Below are 17,256 nucleotides of genomic sequence, written 5' to 3' on the forward strand. Positions count from 1 at the left end.
CATTGTGCATGTTGGGTGGGGGCTGCCTGTGAGACATTGGGTGCCTCCATACCCACCTCGGGAATCACCCGGAAACTGCGTTGTCTCTACCACCTCCGTTGTACCCAAGAACTCAAACTCTGCAACACAACCATGTGACATATACACTCTATATACTTGAAATAACACTTGTTTATATAAATATCCACACATACCATTAGCAGGGGTTTATCTATTGGAATTATTAGCAGAAATGGAAAATATTCAAAAGGGTTATACCAAAAAATAAGGAATAAAAGCTTCCTTAATGGAGGAAATATTTACACAAGCATGGAATTTCATAATGAAACACAATGTGAGAGAGACTAAATCCCTAATTATTAAAGAGTAGATATTAATGCTTCTCCCAATGGAAGGTAGTTCCCAATCAGAAAGGTTTCTTAATATTGAGTAGTTACATTACCTGGGTAACACATTTTCAAGTTTAAAGTTAACCTTACTATTTCTAAGCAGCTTACTGTACAGCAGGAAAAGATAAAAGTTAAAAGTTAATATAAAAAAAGTAGATAAAATCATTTATTAATTCATGCATCTGATTTAGAGATTATGAAAATGTTTATAACAAAATTTCTTAAGAATATGTACAAAAGCATTATGCATATCATCACTGGAATTAAAAGACCAAATGTTCCTCCCCAACTTAAATATCTCAATCACCACACTCCCATACATTGTCAGTTACCCAACAAACTTACATCTCTATAATTTGAACATTCACTCCTGTCCCCCTTGCCTTTATACAATGGTTCTATGCAGGTATTCTGCCAATTTTCAGATACCTTGCATTCCAATACATATTTTGAAAATCCTCACCAACCAATCAACAACACAATCATGATATTTCTGAAGAAATTCATCTGCAATCACATCCAGCCACACTTCTTATGCAAGGTTTTCAGCAACCCTGCTCTTTTCACCAAAACGCTCCCCATGACTCTCTCACTTTGCATACCTCCATGTCCAAAACATCCTAGGTCTGCCATCCTATCATCAAATGCATTCAACAATCCTTCAAAATGCTCACTACGTCTCCTCTTCACCTTCACTGAAATTCCCATTCATTCTCTTATTTTTCTCACACTTAACCTCCTTCCAAAATATTTTCTTATTTTCCCTAAAGTTTGCTGATACTCCCTCATCCCATATCTCATCAGCCCTCTTCTTCATTCCCATACACCTCTCTTTTCTCTTTCACCAGCAACTCTCAACTTCCTCATTCTGCCACACACTACCCTTTATCACCAGTTCATCTCCCACCTTCTGTCAGCCATGTACTTTTCTTGCACTCCTCCCATTGCTCACCCACTATCCTAGCTTCATTTACTCTTAACTTTTGCCATTCTACACTCAGTATCTCCTTATATCTCTTCTTACGAGCTTCTTTCCTGTTTGCTCACTTTAACACCCCTCTTCCCACACATATCATATTGTTGATTAGTTAATCAGGATTTACCCTGGCAAAACAAAAGTAAATGAAGGACTTACTCTTTAATCTTTTGTACTTCTGCATTCATATCTTCAATTCTATATGAATATAATATGCTTTTACAACAAAGTTTTTGCATGCTAAGTGCAGCATTATAAACATTAGCACTCTACCATGGCAAATCAAAGATGAATGAAATTTTTTTCTTCTTCAAATTTAAGCATGCATATCTCTGATTTTGTAAAAACAATGGTCTCAAGAGTTTTATCCTGTGTTTTTTGTTTATGCAGTGGTAGTCAGGTTTTCTGGTAACAACAGTTTAGGCATGAAAAGGTCTTAAATTCACTCCCAAGAAGATGCAGCAGGTTTTGAATGAACCAGTCAATTGTGAAAATTCAGAAGGTTTAGAATGGTATAAAGGCAATTATACAGATCCACCAGCACATGACAGTAGATTCTTTTATTACCACATTACATAGTGCAGAAAAGCATTGTGGATTTATAGACAAAAGTGACATAACAGCTGAGAGCTCCTTAACCCTCTCCATGCTATTGTCCTTGATTAAAGTAAGCATACTGGAGTTAGCTATTGTTCATCAGATGGGCTTTGCACACACTGTGGGCTCTGTTGGCTGTCCATATATGGCAACCCATACAAAGAATGGGTTATTACAACTGCTTTGAGGCCTCAGTAACCCACTAGTGACCATGATGGTCAGTTGTGTGCCTTTCCCAAGAGCCAACTGCATTTGTGGCACACACCCAACACTTTCAAGCTGCCCCATTTAGGATTGGCTAATCTGTTGAAAATCTGTTTTTCCTAAATTACAAATGTTTAACTGTTAAATAATAAGAAAAAAGTGGTTCTAATAATTTTTCTTTGTCTAATCATATAATTAAAAGAAGTTCTAAAATGTAGGTCAATGTACTTGCCTTCATATGATTAGCTGATTCAGAAGATGAGGTGTATTCCCTAAACCAGGAATCATCATATCTTAATTCTTGAATAAAAAGGTTTTTGGCTTCAGCCTCAAGTCACCTTGGCCACTTTTATGGAATAACACATACCTAGCCAGGGCCAAACAAAGTAATACCTTCACTTTTAACTATGGTTAAGCCCAACTAGTGCAATGATCACTGTCACAGCAAACCTCAACAGAAACTTTGCTCTGCAATGATACTTGGCTTCAGGTTTTAGTCTCACCAGAGGAATGAGATTTGACTTGCATTTGGGATAGTGCCATGGCAGCTGCCTCCAAAGTCTTCATCACATCAGCTGCAAGGTCTAGCTACATTTGCAACAGCAGGCAATTTATGGCCACGTCTACTACAATTCACTGCCTTCATTTGTTCGGGAAGCTAATGTGGCACACAAAGTTACCGTCAATGGCAACTGTACTAATGCCATGACTGACAAACATGCTTGTGCTTGCCTTTCTACTTAGCCCCTGCAATGATGACTTTGTCTTCATTACTCATACACTTGGCACAAACCTCAACAGTGGCAGGACACCTTTCTGCCTTTAAGAGATAACCACAGCTACATACTGGTTTACCTGTGCTGTATGCACTGCACAACTGACCCTTTGCCCCATTAACTGGCTCCAGTTATGGCTCTGCTTTCCCCAAAATTTATATTTTCTAAATGAAAAGGTGCGCAAAATATATAAAAACTGTCCACTGAGTGAAGGTTTACTAGCTAATTTTCAGAATGTTTAAGCAGTGGGGCAAGTCCAAAGTGTATATGCCATGCTCTCCAAAAATGGATGCCCAACCAAAGTTCCTGCCCGGCAAGACACTTCCATTTATGATGAAGCTTCAGAAAGAATCACATACTCAGAATGTAACCCACCACTGTCCCCACTGTTCAGCAGGATGACACCATCCACATATGTCAGAACAACAAAATAACAGTCAATCTGAAGTTGCAAGTAGATCAATATCAACTTGCAGCACTGACAGCATGTTAGTTCTTCACAAGACTGATCAAAACAAGCATTTCAGAATCAACTACAGACAGAAGACTCAGGACCATTGCATCATCAACAAACACGAGTAATTCTAAGTCAAAACATCTACCTTTTAGCATTACTAGCAGCCCTGCCTTTTGACAGCAAGCCAATGATTATCTTTTCAGTGGTGTGTCTGGGCCTTCATGTATCACAGATGACATAATGACTATATGAAGTACTCAAGAGAATTCAACAAAATGTTCTTAATGTATACTGAGAAAAATGCATCTTCAGTGCATCTGAAGCTGAAGTACAGTGACTCACATCATTCTTGACAAATATAATAAAGCAAATTTCAAGGCAGACATTACATTTGTTTTAATCATCATTAAGAACAACATTTTCCACCATCAATAAGAAATGAATGTCAAACAGGATAATCTATCCCATAAAAAGACAGTGACCAAAGGATAGGTGCATCTTCATGTCTGAACTTGAAGCAGTAGGGAGAAATAAGAACAAATCTGTAGTATTAACGGTAAAAAGTTAGCACTACTTACATGAAAATATTATGAAATGATTAATAAAGCATCCTATTCTAATAACAACCATCAACCAGTTTCTTGCAGCAAGCTCCTATTATCAACTGACTAATAATTTCCTTTGACCTGAGTGCTCATTACTATTCCTCTTAGATTTTAACTACTGGTACTTTCAAAACAAGTTCTCAAGTATTCTTTGTTTTCTTGTCTGATACTGTTCTGTCTTGCCATGCACACATACCACTTTGATTTTACTTTTCTCTATATTACGAACTGATTCGTAATCTTACATCTTTAAGTACCCTCTTGTTTCTTCTTTATATCATTTCTCCTTACAAATGATGACTTCAATCTTCTTCAGCAATTCTTGCATACTGTTATGCAAATGTAGTCCCACATTTTTCTGACCAAAATATAACTTTCTCCCAGGGTCCGCAAATTATGGCCCGTAAAAGATTACCACTTGGGAGTTATTCCCACACAGAGGTAACTAAACCATAGCCCATAGCCACCTAACCTTTTGATATGTCATGTCCACAGTTATTACAGATCACACTACATGGCTCAAAATCTTTCTTGGCAGCAACTGTATACTTTGGCCCACATCAGCAATAGTGTCAAATTCTATCCATCAGTTATCTTTTACTTCAATTTACATGGTATGGAATAAGAAAACAGTTCCTCAATTATTCATACACAACCTCAGCTAATGTCCGATATGCTAAAGTTAACTGGGGCTTCCATACAATGTGTCCACTTCTTAATATTTCACTTAACTTGCACTTAATATTTACATTCATAACTCAATCTTTACATCAAAACAATCACTCTGCACATGAGAGACAAGAATTCCTCTAGCATCCTCAGATGCAATGCCTCTAGCCCCTAAACAACTCATGCACTGCACTCCCATCTGTTCTGCGGTCTGCATCTTCTCCACATAACTTCAACTATCATACACTATCATATATCTTCTTGATCAACCTATCATATGTCATCTAGCACAGGAGAACCAAATATAAATAGTATGTAGCTATTAGGAACACCTGCTATGAGCTGATAGTTTTTCTATCTGGAGTAGATCATAATCTCAAAGATATTTTTTTCTATGTATCAGAGGCACAATGCATGAACTAGGTGAATGATTAACTAAACAGTTGAGGAATAAATTTTTCTTAGTACTGACATTATTCATTGGGATAGAAAGCCCAAAAAACATTATGCTGCATTTTTGTAGTCTCAGAAGAGCTTGATTACAGGTGAGGTTATGTCTAAACTCGACCCACTTGCCCTACACCACAATGTTGGCTCACTTTCCCTCTTCTGTTGGTATTACTCTGGTTTTTATTCCTGAGAAGTGGCTGCTTGTGTGCCCCCATCACTAGCTAGACCATGCAAGACTTGATAAGCTGCTGCATCACATGATTACTTTGTGGCTATTGGCAACTCAAAGGTGGGCCATTTTGATAACAGTTACTTTCTCTACACCTCAAAGTTTTGGAACTTTCTAAAACTCCAAAACATCTCTGCTTAAGAATAGGTGTATGACTAGAGACAGCTTCATAAGAAGGAAAATCTGTACTGTTGGACTTTTTAATGATCTGTAATTTGATTTTTTTTTTCAAATTATGTATTTACATCTAAAAGCTCCTCGCTATGAACTATCTATAAGTGGTAAGTGAATACTATGAGTTCTTTTTAGTGAAAAATAGAAATCTGGAATACTATGAATCCCAATATTTTACTGTTAAACATAGCTTTGGGGACACTAGAAGTTTCAATATTTTACTGTTAAATATAGCTAACCTTTTTTTTTTTTTTTTTTTTTTTTTTTTTATACTTTGTCGCTGTCTCCCGCGTTTGCGAGGTAGCGCAAGGAAACAGACGAAAGAAATGGCCCAACCCCCCCCCCATACACATGTACATACACACGTCCACACACGCAAATATACATACCTACACAGCTTTCCATGGTTTACCCCAGACGCTTCACATGCCTTGATTCAATCCACTGACAGCACGTCAACCCCTGTATACCACATGACTCCAATTCACTCTATTCCTTGCCCTCCTTTCACCCTCCTGCATGTTCAGGCCCCGATCACACAAAATCTTTTTCACTCCATCTTTCCACCTCCAATTTGGTCTCCCTCTTCTCCTCGTTCCCTCCACCTCCGACACATATATCCTCTTGGTCAATCTCTCCTCACTCATTCTCTCCATGTGCCCAAACCATTTCAAAACACCCTCTTCTGCTCTCTCAACCACGCTCTTTTTATTTCCACACATCTCTCTTACCCTTACGTTACTTACTCGATCAAACCACCTCACACCACACATTGTCCTCAAACATCTCATTTCCAGCACATCCATCCTCCTGCGCACATCTCTATCCATAGCCCACGCCTCGCAACCATACAACATTGTTGGAACCACTATTCCCTCAAACATACCCATTTTCGCTTTCCGAGATAATGTTCTCGACTTCCACACATTTTTCAAGGCTCCCAAAATTTTCGCCCCCTCCCCCACCCTATGATCCACTTCCGCTTCCATGGTTCCATCCGCTGACAGATCCACTCCCAGATATCTAAAACACTTCACTTCCTCCAGTTTTTCTCCATACAAACTCACCTCCCAATTGACTTGACCCTCACCCCTACTGTACCTAATAACCTTGCTCTTATTCACATTTACTCTCAACTTTCTTCTTCCACACACTTTACCAAACTCAGTCACCAGCTTCTGCAGTTTCTCACATGAATCAGCCACCAGCGCTGTATCATCAGCGAACAACAACTGACTCACTTCCCAAGCTCTCTCATCCCCAACAGACTTCATACTTGCCCCTCTTTCCAGGACTCTTGCATTTACCTCCCTTACAACCCCATCCATAAACAAATTAAACAACCATGGAGACATCACACACCCCTGCCGCAAACCTACATTCACTGAGAACCAATCACTTTCCTCTCTTCCTACACGTACACATGCCTTACATCCTCGATAAAAACTTTTCACTGCTTCTAACAACTTGCCTCCCACACCATATATTCTTAATACCTTCCACAGAGCATCTCTATCAACTCTATCATATGCCTTCTCCAGATCCATAAATGCTACATACAAATCCATTTGCTTTTCTAAGTATTTCTCACATACATTCTTCAAAGCAAACACCTGATCCACACATCCTCTACCACTTCTGAAACCGCACTGCTCTTCCCCAATCTGATGCTCTGTACATGCCTTCACCCTCTCAATCAATACCCTCCCATATAATTTACCAGGAATACTCAACAAACTTATACCTCTGTAATTTGAGCACTCACTCTTATCCCCTTTGCCTTTGTACAATGGCACTATGCACGCATTCCGCCAATCCTCAGGCACCTCACCATGAGTCATACATACATTAAATAACCTTACCAACCAGTCAACAATACAGTCACCCCCTTTTTTAATAAATTCCACTGCAATACCATCCAAACCTGCTGCCTTGCCGGCTTTCATCTTCCGCAAAGCTTTTACTACCTCCTCTCTGTTTACCAAATCATTTTCCCTAACCCTTTCACTTTGCACACCACCTCGACCAAAACACCCTATATCTGCCACTCTGTCATCAGACACATTCAACAAACCTTCAAAATACTCATTCCATCTCCTTCTCACATCACCGCTACTTGTTATCACCTCCCCATTTGCGCCCTTCACTGAAGTTCCCATTTGCTCCCTTGTCTTACGCACCCTATTTACCTCCTTCCAGAACATCTTTTTATTCTCCCTAAAATTTACTGATAGTCTCTCACCCCAACTCTCATTTGCCCTTTTTTTCACCTCTTGCACCTTTCTCTTGACCTCCTGTCTCTTTCTTTTATACTTCTCCCACTCAATTGCATTTTTTACCTGCAAAAATCGTCCAAATGCCTCTCTCTTCTCTTTCACTAATACTCTTACTTCTTCATCCCACCACTCACTACCCTTTCTAAACAGCCCACCTCCCACTCTTCTCATGCCACAAGCATCTTTTGCGCAATCCATCACTGATTCCCTAAATACATCCCATTCCTCCCCCACTCCCCTTACTTCCATTGTTCTCACCTTTTTCCATTCTGTACACAGTCTCTCCTGGTACTTCCCCACACAGGTCTCCTTCCCAAGCTCACTTACTCTCACCACCTTCTTCACCCCAACATTCACTCCTCTTTTCTGAAAACCCATACTAATCTTCACCTTAGCCTCCACAAGATAATGATCAGACATCCCTCCAGTTGCACCTCTCAGCACATTAACATCCAAAAGTCTCTCTTTCGCGCGCCTGTCAATTAACACGTAATCCAATAACGCTCTCTGGCCATCTCTCCTACTTACATAAGTATACTTATGTATATCTCGCTTTTTAAACCAGGTATTCCCAATCATCAGTCCTTTTTCAGCACATAAATCTACAAGCTCTTCACCATTTCCATTTACAACACTGAACACCCCATGCATACCAATTATTCCCTCAACTGCCACATTACTCACCTTTGCATTCAAATCACCCATCACTATAACCTATTCTCTAAAATTTCTTTTTAGCTTCTTCATAATACAGAGTGAAGCAAAAAGCAAGCAAAGCAAGCTAAGTCAACATCACAGGCACTACGATGGTACTGAAGGCATCAAAACTGCCAGCAGACCTAACACTAGCCTGAAAGGCTTAAAGGGCTTTCATTAGGCTAGTATACGTAATATCTTTACTAAGTTCAATGTATATTGTCATCACAAACTTGGTCAACTTTTCAGTACATCTAGACTTCAAACAAAAGCATATCGAGGATTAAAATTCACTCAAGAACATTAAAAAGATTCTGGAGAACATATTAACTTTAACTTGATATAACTGTCTGGTTACAAAATTATATGAACTCACTCAACTGTGCATTCCAAATGAACACATATAGAATTCTCTGGGAATAAAGAAGACCATGCTCACATATGTTCTTGTGAGGCTTTATGCACTTTAAAACCAGTCGAAATAAACAGGAATGTAGTTACAGATAAAAGATTCAAATACAACAGTATAAATGATGAAAGATCAAAGGCATTTAGAAATTAAGCTGAAGTACCTGTAAAGCAAAAAAATATTTCTCTTTTGACTTATCAATATGGTTACTTACCAGCAGCGGAATGGGCAGCACACTGCCAGGATCTACAACAAGTTTCTCCAGGAAGGGTGATGAGTACAGCATCTTTAGGATCACAGCTCAGGTCCAGAGGAGGGCTGGGGGGTACAGGTTCACAAAGATCACGACAGGTTACATTGCCATAATTACAAGTGCATACTTGAGAGCAACCTGTTATCTCCCGAGGGATTTGTTCATAATTGTCGAAAGTTTGACCCACGTACTGACATGCCGAGGAGGAGATACACTTCACCTGAGGACAACATCTGGGAAGGATAACAAGGTGATGAGTATTTAAGAGAACAAACAAGCTTGCATATTTGTTTGGAAAATAATCGGACAAAAAAATCAATAGAACAAATCACATCAAATGATATAAATTATATAAGCGTTTGACCAGAAGGATGAAGGAAAGTTATTATTCCAATCAATTGGTTTACTGGTGAGTTTATTTGAATTTATTGTGAAAAATATCCATATCTCTTAGCTTATACACTTGTTCACCAGGCCTGAACAGAAGAAGAAACGACACACATTAGCTCACACCCTCTCTCTGACTGTCATGTCTCATGTACTAAAACCAGAGCCCCCTATCCACAGCCAAACCTCAAGGACTTTTCTGTGATTTCCTTGGACCACTCCACATGCCCTGGTTAAGCCCACTGACAGCACATCACTACTTGTTTACCACATTGCTCTAATTCCCTCTATTCCAAGTATGCCTCACATGCTCTAATTCACTCTATTCCAAGTATGCCTCACATCCTCCTGCATGTTCAGGCCCCCAATATCTCAAACTCTTCCACCACGTCCTTCTATCTCATCCTCAGTCACCTCTCCCTCCTGGTTTTCTCTATGTCTGACACACTTATCCTTTTAGTCTCTCCTCACTCATCCTCTCCATATGTCCAAATAATTTCAACACATCCTGCTTAGCTTTTTCAAACATACTCCATTTACTATCATACCTCCCTTTCAAGATGTCATTCCTTATTCAATCAACCTATCTCACAACCTTGGGCATCAAATTCCCAACACATTCACCCTTTTTTGTTTGTTCACATTTATGGCTCAAGATTCTCATCTATAAAACACCACTATTATAGAATCACAGAGACAGTTACCTCCCTTTTTCTACACACTCCATAAATGAAATAAAATAAGATAATGCAAACATTTTTTAAGCCCAAATTCCTTTTATACTGGTACCTCTGCAGGAAAAAAGGCTAGCCTAGTCAAATATGTTGAAATGGTAAAGATCACTTCAGTTTACAATAAACTCATAAGCATCCTGCAAAAACTACCAAGCCTTCCACTCAAACCTAGGTGACATAACTTGTACATGTGTTGTATTATTCCTAAAGCATTTATCAATTACTAAAAAACAGGTACAAGTCACAGTCTTTTAACATTTGCTGTATTAAGGTTATTTTTTCCTGTATACTATTATATGGCAGGGTGAAGTACTAACATAATGATAAAAGTATCAAAAGAAAGACAGGAACAGTAATGAAAATCGTAAAAAACATACTTTGGTGGCGTAGGAACATAATCAGGATCAAGATCCCATTCAAGGCAGTTAGGATCAATGAGCTCTAGGCCAAAGGTAACTGGACACTCAATGGCAGCACAATGAACTTCTAAACTTTCAGTACAGATGCAGGAATGGGAACACTCTTCATAGAATTCTTGCCCGGGCTTGTAGTAACGTCCCTTGTGCGAACACTTCATCGAAGTATCAACATCCACACCATCGACACCATCTAGATTTTTTATTAGGTTTTATATTATTGCCATAGTCAATGATTATCTCATGTGATTCATCTTTCTTCAGAATAATTACAATAACCCTACATATCATCAATTACTATTCACCATCAAACCCAAGTAAACCAAAGAAATGATCAAGGAACCAAATGATCACTCTGATAATCTACTGAATTGAGGCACTACAGCAACCATAACAGTGATATGGACAATTACTTTCTGCTTTTAAATAATTCCATTACAAAATTTGGGAGTGAATATCTACATTTTTCTCCTAGTTTCATTACATTTATACAAACACCTACAATTAACTGGAGTTTCAAGAGAGTGTTTAGCAGTAATCTGGTAAAATTAGTTGCAAGAGAAGTGCAAATCCCTCATTCTTGTAGAAAATGTGCTGTAATGAAATCAGTGTGCAATCCACTTACATGCTACAAATCTACATGTAAAACAAATCTTTTACAAAACAAGTGGAAAACATGCATACCACTTTACAAATTACTGTGTCCATGTGCATTCTCAATCAATACAGCGCATGACAAAGGGAACAATCTCTCTCACTGCAACAGCACTTCATAAGTAATCATTTTGCACATCAAGTTGATTTACTAAGTGAGGTGTGTGACTTCATTCATCATTTTCTCCTTACAAACTAAACCTTTTCACAGCATATAATCATTAGCCATTCCCTTGGCACCATCATCTGGAATACCTAAAGGCCACACACTGAATTGGATCATTTCATTTTCACTAAAACTCTTCCCCTTCAAACTCTTAGCTGTAAAATAATTTCTCTTTCATGCCACTATCTGTATTTCTGCACATTTCATACAGTCATATAATCTTAACAGACTTTCATGTATGTAACTTTCTTAGGATTCTTTTCATAGCTTATTTTTCTCTCTTTTTCATTCTTTATCTCTTAATACTATCTACCAACAAATTTCAAACAAATGGTGAGGAGATAAGGAACATGCAAAGTATTGTTTCCAAAAACCTTATACTGTGTTTGTAATGCTTTCAATATATACAGAATAGCAAGACAATCATCTTATTTTGTAATGTATTCAACATGCACACTAAATTGGAAGTTAAATAGTTAATTCAGGAAAAACACAATGTATCTACTAATTGAACATGGATAAATAAGCAGATCAAAGGCTAAAATTTGCAAGGATAAGACTACTTAGAATGTTTGCAATCATCACTATTACAGTTAGTAAAAGCTAGTATATCAACAACTGCCATCACAGGCCCACACTCTGAATCAGTGCAATAACAGTCATCTAAAATTCTACAGAACTATAAAATAAGCAAACAAACTTAAACAATAAGCATACGCACAAAGCAAATTACCCCACTATCCTCAATACATTGCAGTGTAATTCACAGATAATGCCTAAGGCAATGGACCCATATGTTTCTGCATCCCATCAATCCTGAAGCTTGTGTATTTCTGAAATGCAAGACTGATCCTTCTTAGCATTTTTTCATATATGTTAATTTTTCATTTCTTGGTGGAACTAAACCTTATCAAACCTTACTGAACTACATCTTAGGTGCATACCAGCTGACTAGGCTACATCTAGTCACCCAACATTTAACAGAAAATGCAAGAAATATCCTTGCCAAAGCTTCAGTAAAAGCAGTTGTATGTTCCCTGCCACTTGGCCCAAATAATTTTTCTACAGTGTGAATACCTTTAATTCTGCCAAGTATGTCAGTCTTGTTGTTGATGGGTGTAAATGAATCTCCTCCCACGACAACAGGAGCCTCTTCACTAATGTGATGAACTAGATCTTCGGTAGCAGTTGGTACAAATGAATGTGGTGGTCTTTGTTCTTTTAACTGATTTGTAAGAGTTCTGTTTTCTCTATGAAGATGAGAAGGCTCAGAATTGGTTGAGTGGAAATGTATAATGTGCTCACTAGGTACGTGAAAACTATCAACTTCAGGTATATGTGAATCTTCTTCCTTCTCATTAGGAGGGGATATATCTTTCTTGTGTGTAAAGGATATATTTTCACTATTTTCAATTGGTAAATATGAGCCTTCTCTATCCTCAATGGGTAGATGTGCATTTTCTTTGTAATCAATCAAAAAGGGACTACTATCGTTACTATGTTGATAAGGAAGGTGAGCAGAATCATTCAATAAGATGGCACTACCCTGTGAAAGTTCAACTTTTGTGAAGTCTGGAGATTCAACAACAGAGTCATTGCCTTGCAAACCAAGTGAAATGTTACTCTTTATTTCATCACTTGGGGTAGACAAATCTAACTGATAATCATCAAATAATGTTGAATGTGGTGATTCATTTCGATGTGGAGATAAGCTAACTTCATTTTCACCTATATTAGTGGGTAAATATAATGGAGTGCCTTCTTCATTATCATTAGGTTGATAGGTAAAATTTCCATTTGATAGTAAAAGTGATGAAGTATTTGAGTACTCCTCTGTTTCAACTCCAGGTAAATGAAAAGAGTCATGATCCTCTGTTTCAGCAAGAGATTCAGAGTTTTTCCTTGGTATGGATTGAAGTGGAGTGGATATTTCCCTTACAGTTTCAGTGACTTCAGTGTCTTTCACATCCATAGCTGATAAAAGTGAGGTATTCTGCTGGGATGCAGTTAAATGATTTAAATTGTCAGGCAAATTAGGGAAAGCTTCTTTTGTCAGATTTTTACTGATGTCTGAATTTCTATCTTGCTTAGGAGTTGACGTAGTTGAGGGACCATGAGGAAAAGTTCCAAGCTGATTATGTTTGCTAAGCAAATCATTTAAAGAGGTGAAAGATTTCCATGGTCTCTCAGATGCAACATCTTCTCCAGGGATGAGAGTATTCCTGACTGGATGAGAACTCTCTGTAACATTATCTTGCTCAGCATGGGTTTCACTGATAAATATAGTATCATCTGGAGCTCTGTGTGGGACCAAATGAAACATATCAGACCCATGGTTTCTATCTTGAGACTTGTGCATTATTACACTACTTTCATCTTCATGTGCACTGTTGGTCTTATTCATGGTACCCACACTATGCTCAAAATCTACTGAAGGATCATTTGTAAAGTTTGCAAACTTTTCAATTACATTATCACTGAAGAGATTCATGAGGCAGTCTGGTATGGTACAACAAGGGTCGTCAGGATTGGGCACAAGGGTACAAGTGGTGTTGGAGAGCTGTGCAACTTCATAATGAGGACATCGAGGCTTGCAGATCACCTGGCCATCAGCTTCACACATACAGTGACGACCGCATTCTGTGTCCTCCGTAAACTCCATACCAGCAACACACCCAACATGGGATGAAGTCACTTCAGCAATACCTACAACAAACCACATTTGATGCCGGGCTCTACAATATCTAAATTAAGTCTGCCATTCTTTAATCAGTTACACATGAACCACAAAACTTATCATTGTGACTTAAGTGACTAACCCAATTGTTCCTACTGCAATTTCAGCAATTGGTATAAAATGCAGTACTTGAGTACACGAAAACCTTATGACTTTTCAGTAACAGGAAAAAATTCCTTGATGAGTTAAATGATAGCACAAATCATCAATATCTCTATTTTTTCATTATACATCTCTTTTTATAACACTTGATTGGTTTCCTGCATCAGTGAGGTAGTACCAGGAACACAGGAAGAAAGGCCACATTTGCTCACATCCATCCTCTTGTTGTCATGAGTGATGCATCAAAACCACAGCCTGCTATCCATATATCTATAAAAAGCTTAAATGTTGTATTCACAGGATACAACAACAGTGTCTTCTAGCTGACTTAGTACAATACTGTATTATGAATGACCTAAGTGAACTCATTACAATTTTTTTCTCCATTTATATATCTGTCATCTTTTATACTTGTAAACCATTTCCCTCGTTAGCAAGACAGCATCAATAATATAAAAAAAAAAGTTTCATTCATTAAATCTTTTCCTTTCCGGACTGATCATTAAACTCTTTTTCACTCTCAAATGAAACAATCTATTATGAGGAGCATGGCTCTATTTTCAGTGTGTTCACTCAATCTTTTTCCATTTGTATGAAAAGCAATTTACTGTAAGAAGTGTGGCTTTATTTTCAGTGTGTTTATTTACCTTTTCATGATAATTACAGCAGTGTTTGAAGAAGCAGACAATGGGAAACTTACAAGGTCCATTAAACTAAAATTTTTGCTATATGCCATAGAAATTACAACAAAATACTGTCAAGAGCTCAATAGTCCCAAGTTTTAAAGACATTCAGAATTACTAGACTGACACTTGGATACTAACATGCCTGGTCTACTGATTGCATGGTTTGCACAATGATCTGCTTATTTTACACGATATGCAAAATCAAAATTAAAGACTAGCTTCAAGCAAAGCAGACGGTATATATAAGTATGCTGTTACAAAAAACAAACTGACACTGATCAGTGAAGTTTTTGTGTACTCATGAAACAAATAGTTTAAAATATAGTTCCACTATAAGAGGTAAAACATATAATATAATACTGTATGTGCCCTATATATTTCTCACATCAATAACATACTGTAAACAGCTCCGTAAAACTGAAATTATTTATACTAACAAGATATATGAGTCACAGTTCAAATAAAATGCTCCTTGCCATCATAATAAAAAAAGAAAAAAAGAACAGTATAATATCGTTTCCCTCAACAACACAAAGGTGCAGGTAAGTACTTATACAGTAGTGTATAAATAAATCTTACATAAAATTTTTTACATCTACCAATATATCTGACTAGCAACTAAATGTCAAAAAAAAAACTAATGAAAAAGTCAGCAAGAATCCTCACTTCCCTATGTAATTCTCTATAAAGCCAGTGAAGATATATGGCTCACATGAACAAGACATGCAAATACATAATGAAAAATGCCAATCATGTTTATCACACATCAAACATAACTATGATGTGCCTTGAAGAGTGAATAAACTTCTCAAAAACACTGCTGTATTACTTGCCCTATCCATGGTGTCATGTGGCTACCACCCGGTCTTAAATGCTCAAAAGTCATTGCAAAGTGAGTTAATCTCTTGAGAGGAAGGTAGGCTAGGCATGCAATGAGTGACCTCCAGAGATTTTTAAACATTATGCTGAGCTTCAAAATTTATCTGACCAATATTTCGCACTAAGATCAAACCTTTTTCCTTTTTTCTTTTCTGTGTTGGAGTCTCCAGTCATGGATGAAAGTCCAAATCAAGGCCTGGCCTTTGATGAAATATGGAGAGGTTAATGAAAGGGAAAAAGAAGAGAAAATAGAAAATATCTACAAATTTTGGAGGAAGTGAAAAGCTAGTCTTTTAAAAAGTGCCAGGTCATTTTTATTAGGAAAGAACCCAATAGTCTGTTGCTGATTGAATTCCTTTGTATTCCATTGTAAGACATTAGATGGCAGGTAGCCCCAAAGCTTTGAGGTGTAGGAAAAGTAACAGTTATCAAAATGGCCCACCCATAAGTTACAAATAGCCACACAGTAATCATGTGATGCATCAAATTGCTGAGTATAGCATAGTCTAGCTAGCAGTGGGGGAACAAAAGCAGCTAGCTCTCTGAAGCAAAAACCAAAGTAATACCTATAAAAGAGGGGAAAGTAAACCAATTTTGCAGCATAGGGTTATTCAAAATATAATGCAATCCCGACACTGTTTCTTCCAAAGGTCTGTACAACTCAAGCTAACTGTAGTATGCGAAAATGACATATATGCATATCATTTCCATCACTTCAGTACTGGATGTCACTTGTTATCAAGTTATGACCTGCATGTGCTATGGTATGCATGGACTAACCCACAACCTAACATTATGTATAATTCATTCACAATGAAAGCGACGGTATTGTCAAATCTAATGCAGTCAGAATCATTACAAGTAACATAATTTCCATTATAGTACTACTTAAAATTCTCTTAAGAAGCCATGTCAGTATCTGATGCAAAAGCAACTACAGAACCAAAGGTTACCCAAAGAATGCATCTGACATTATACATGACTCCCAGGGTCCTAGTAAAAAGATAATACATATAGAATTATCCACTATAAGCATCCTCAGATATATAAATAGCATTTGTTATGTTGGCTTTCACCAGTATCCAAATGTTCCTACTAAAATGCTGGTACATGAATCATAAATGATAACAGAAGAGAATGATCACTGTGTTATTATGATCATGATGAATCAACCCATACATATTCATTCATAATGACAGCAACATGATCACTTAATATCATACATGTGTCAGAGCAAAGAAGAAAACTATCTTTACCACCTGACGTTCTGTATAATCCACTCTCCATGCAACTGTCTGTTGCACCCAATCAGACTTAAAGATAAATTCATACTTC

The 17,256-nt window shown here is 37.6% G+C and overlaps 1 protein-coding gene across 10 annotated transcripts in view; it reads right to left on the reverse strand.

Moving 5' to 3' along the window:
- The window catches only part of sas (stranded at second), a 286,431-nt gene that overhangs the window by 37,673 nt on the left and 231,502 nt on the right, over positions 1-17,256 (reverse strand). For 4 of the 10 annotated variants that reach the window (XM_071666878.1, XM_071666876.1, XM_071666873.1 and 1 more), the window contains 4 exons: positions 12,595-14,223; positions 10,659-10,890; positions 9,122-9,393; positions 57-119 (listed from right to left, as the gene is read on the reverse strand). In XM_071666878.1, the coding sequence (XP_071522979.1) occupies positions 57-119; positions 9,122-9,393; positions 10,659-10,890; positions 12,595-14,223 (2,196 nt within the window). The remainder of the gene's footprint in view (positions 1-56; positions 120-9,121; positions 9,394-10,658; positions 10,891-12,594; positions 14,224-17,256) is intronic. The other 6 variants (XM_071666882.1, XM_071666881.1, XM_071666880.1 and 3 more) reach the window with 3 other exon arrangements.

Source organism: Panulirus ornatus, chromosome 11 (genome assembly GCF_036320965.1).
Source record: "Panulirus ornatus isolate Po-2019 chromosome 11, ASM3632096v1, whole genome shotgun sequence".
Lineage (NCBI taxonomy): Eukaryota > Metazoa > Arthropoda > Malacostraca > Decapoda > Palinuridae > Panulirus > Panulirus ornatus.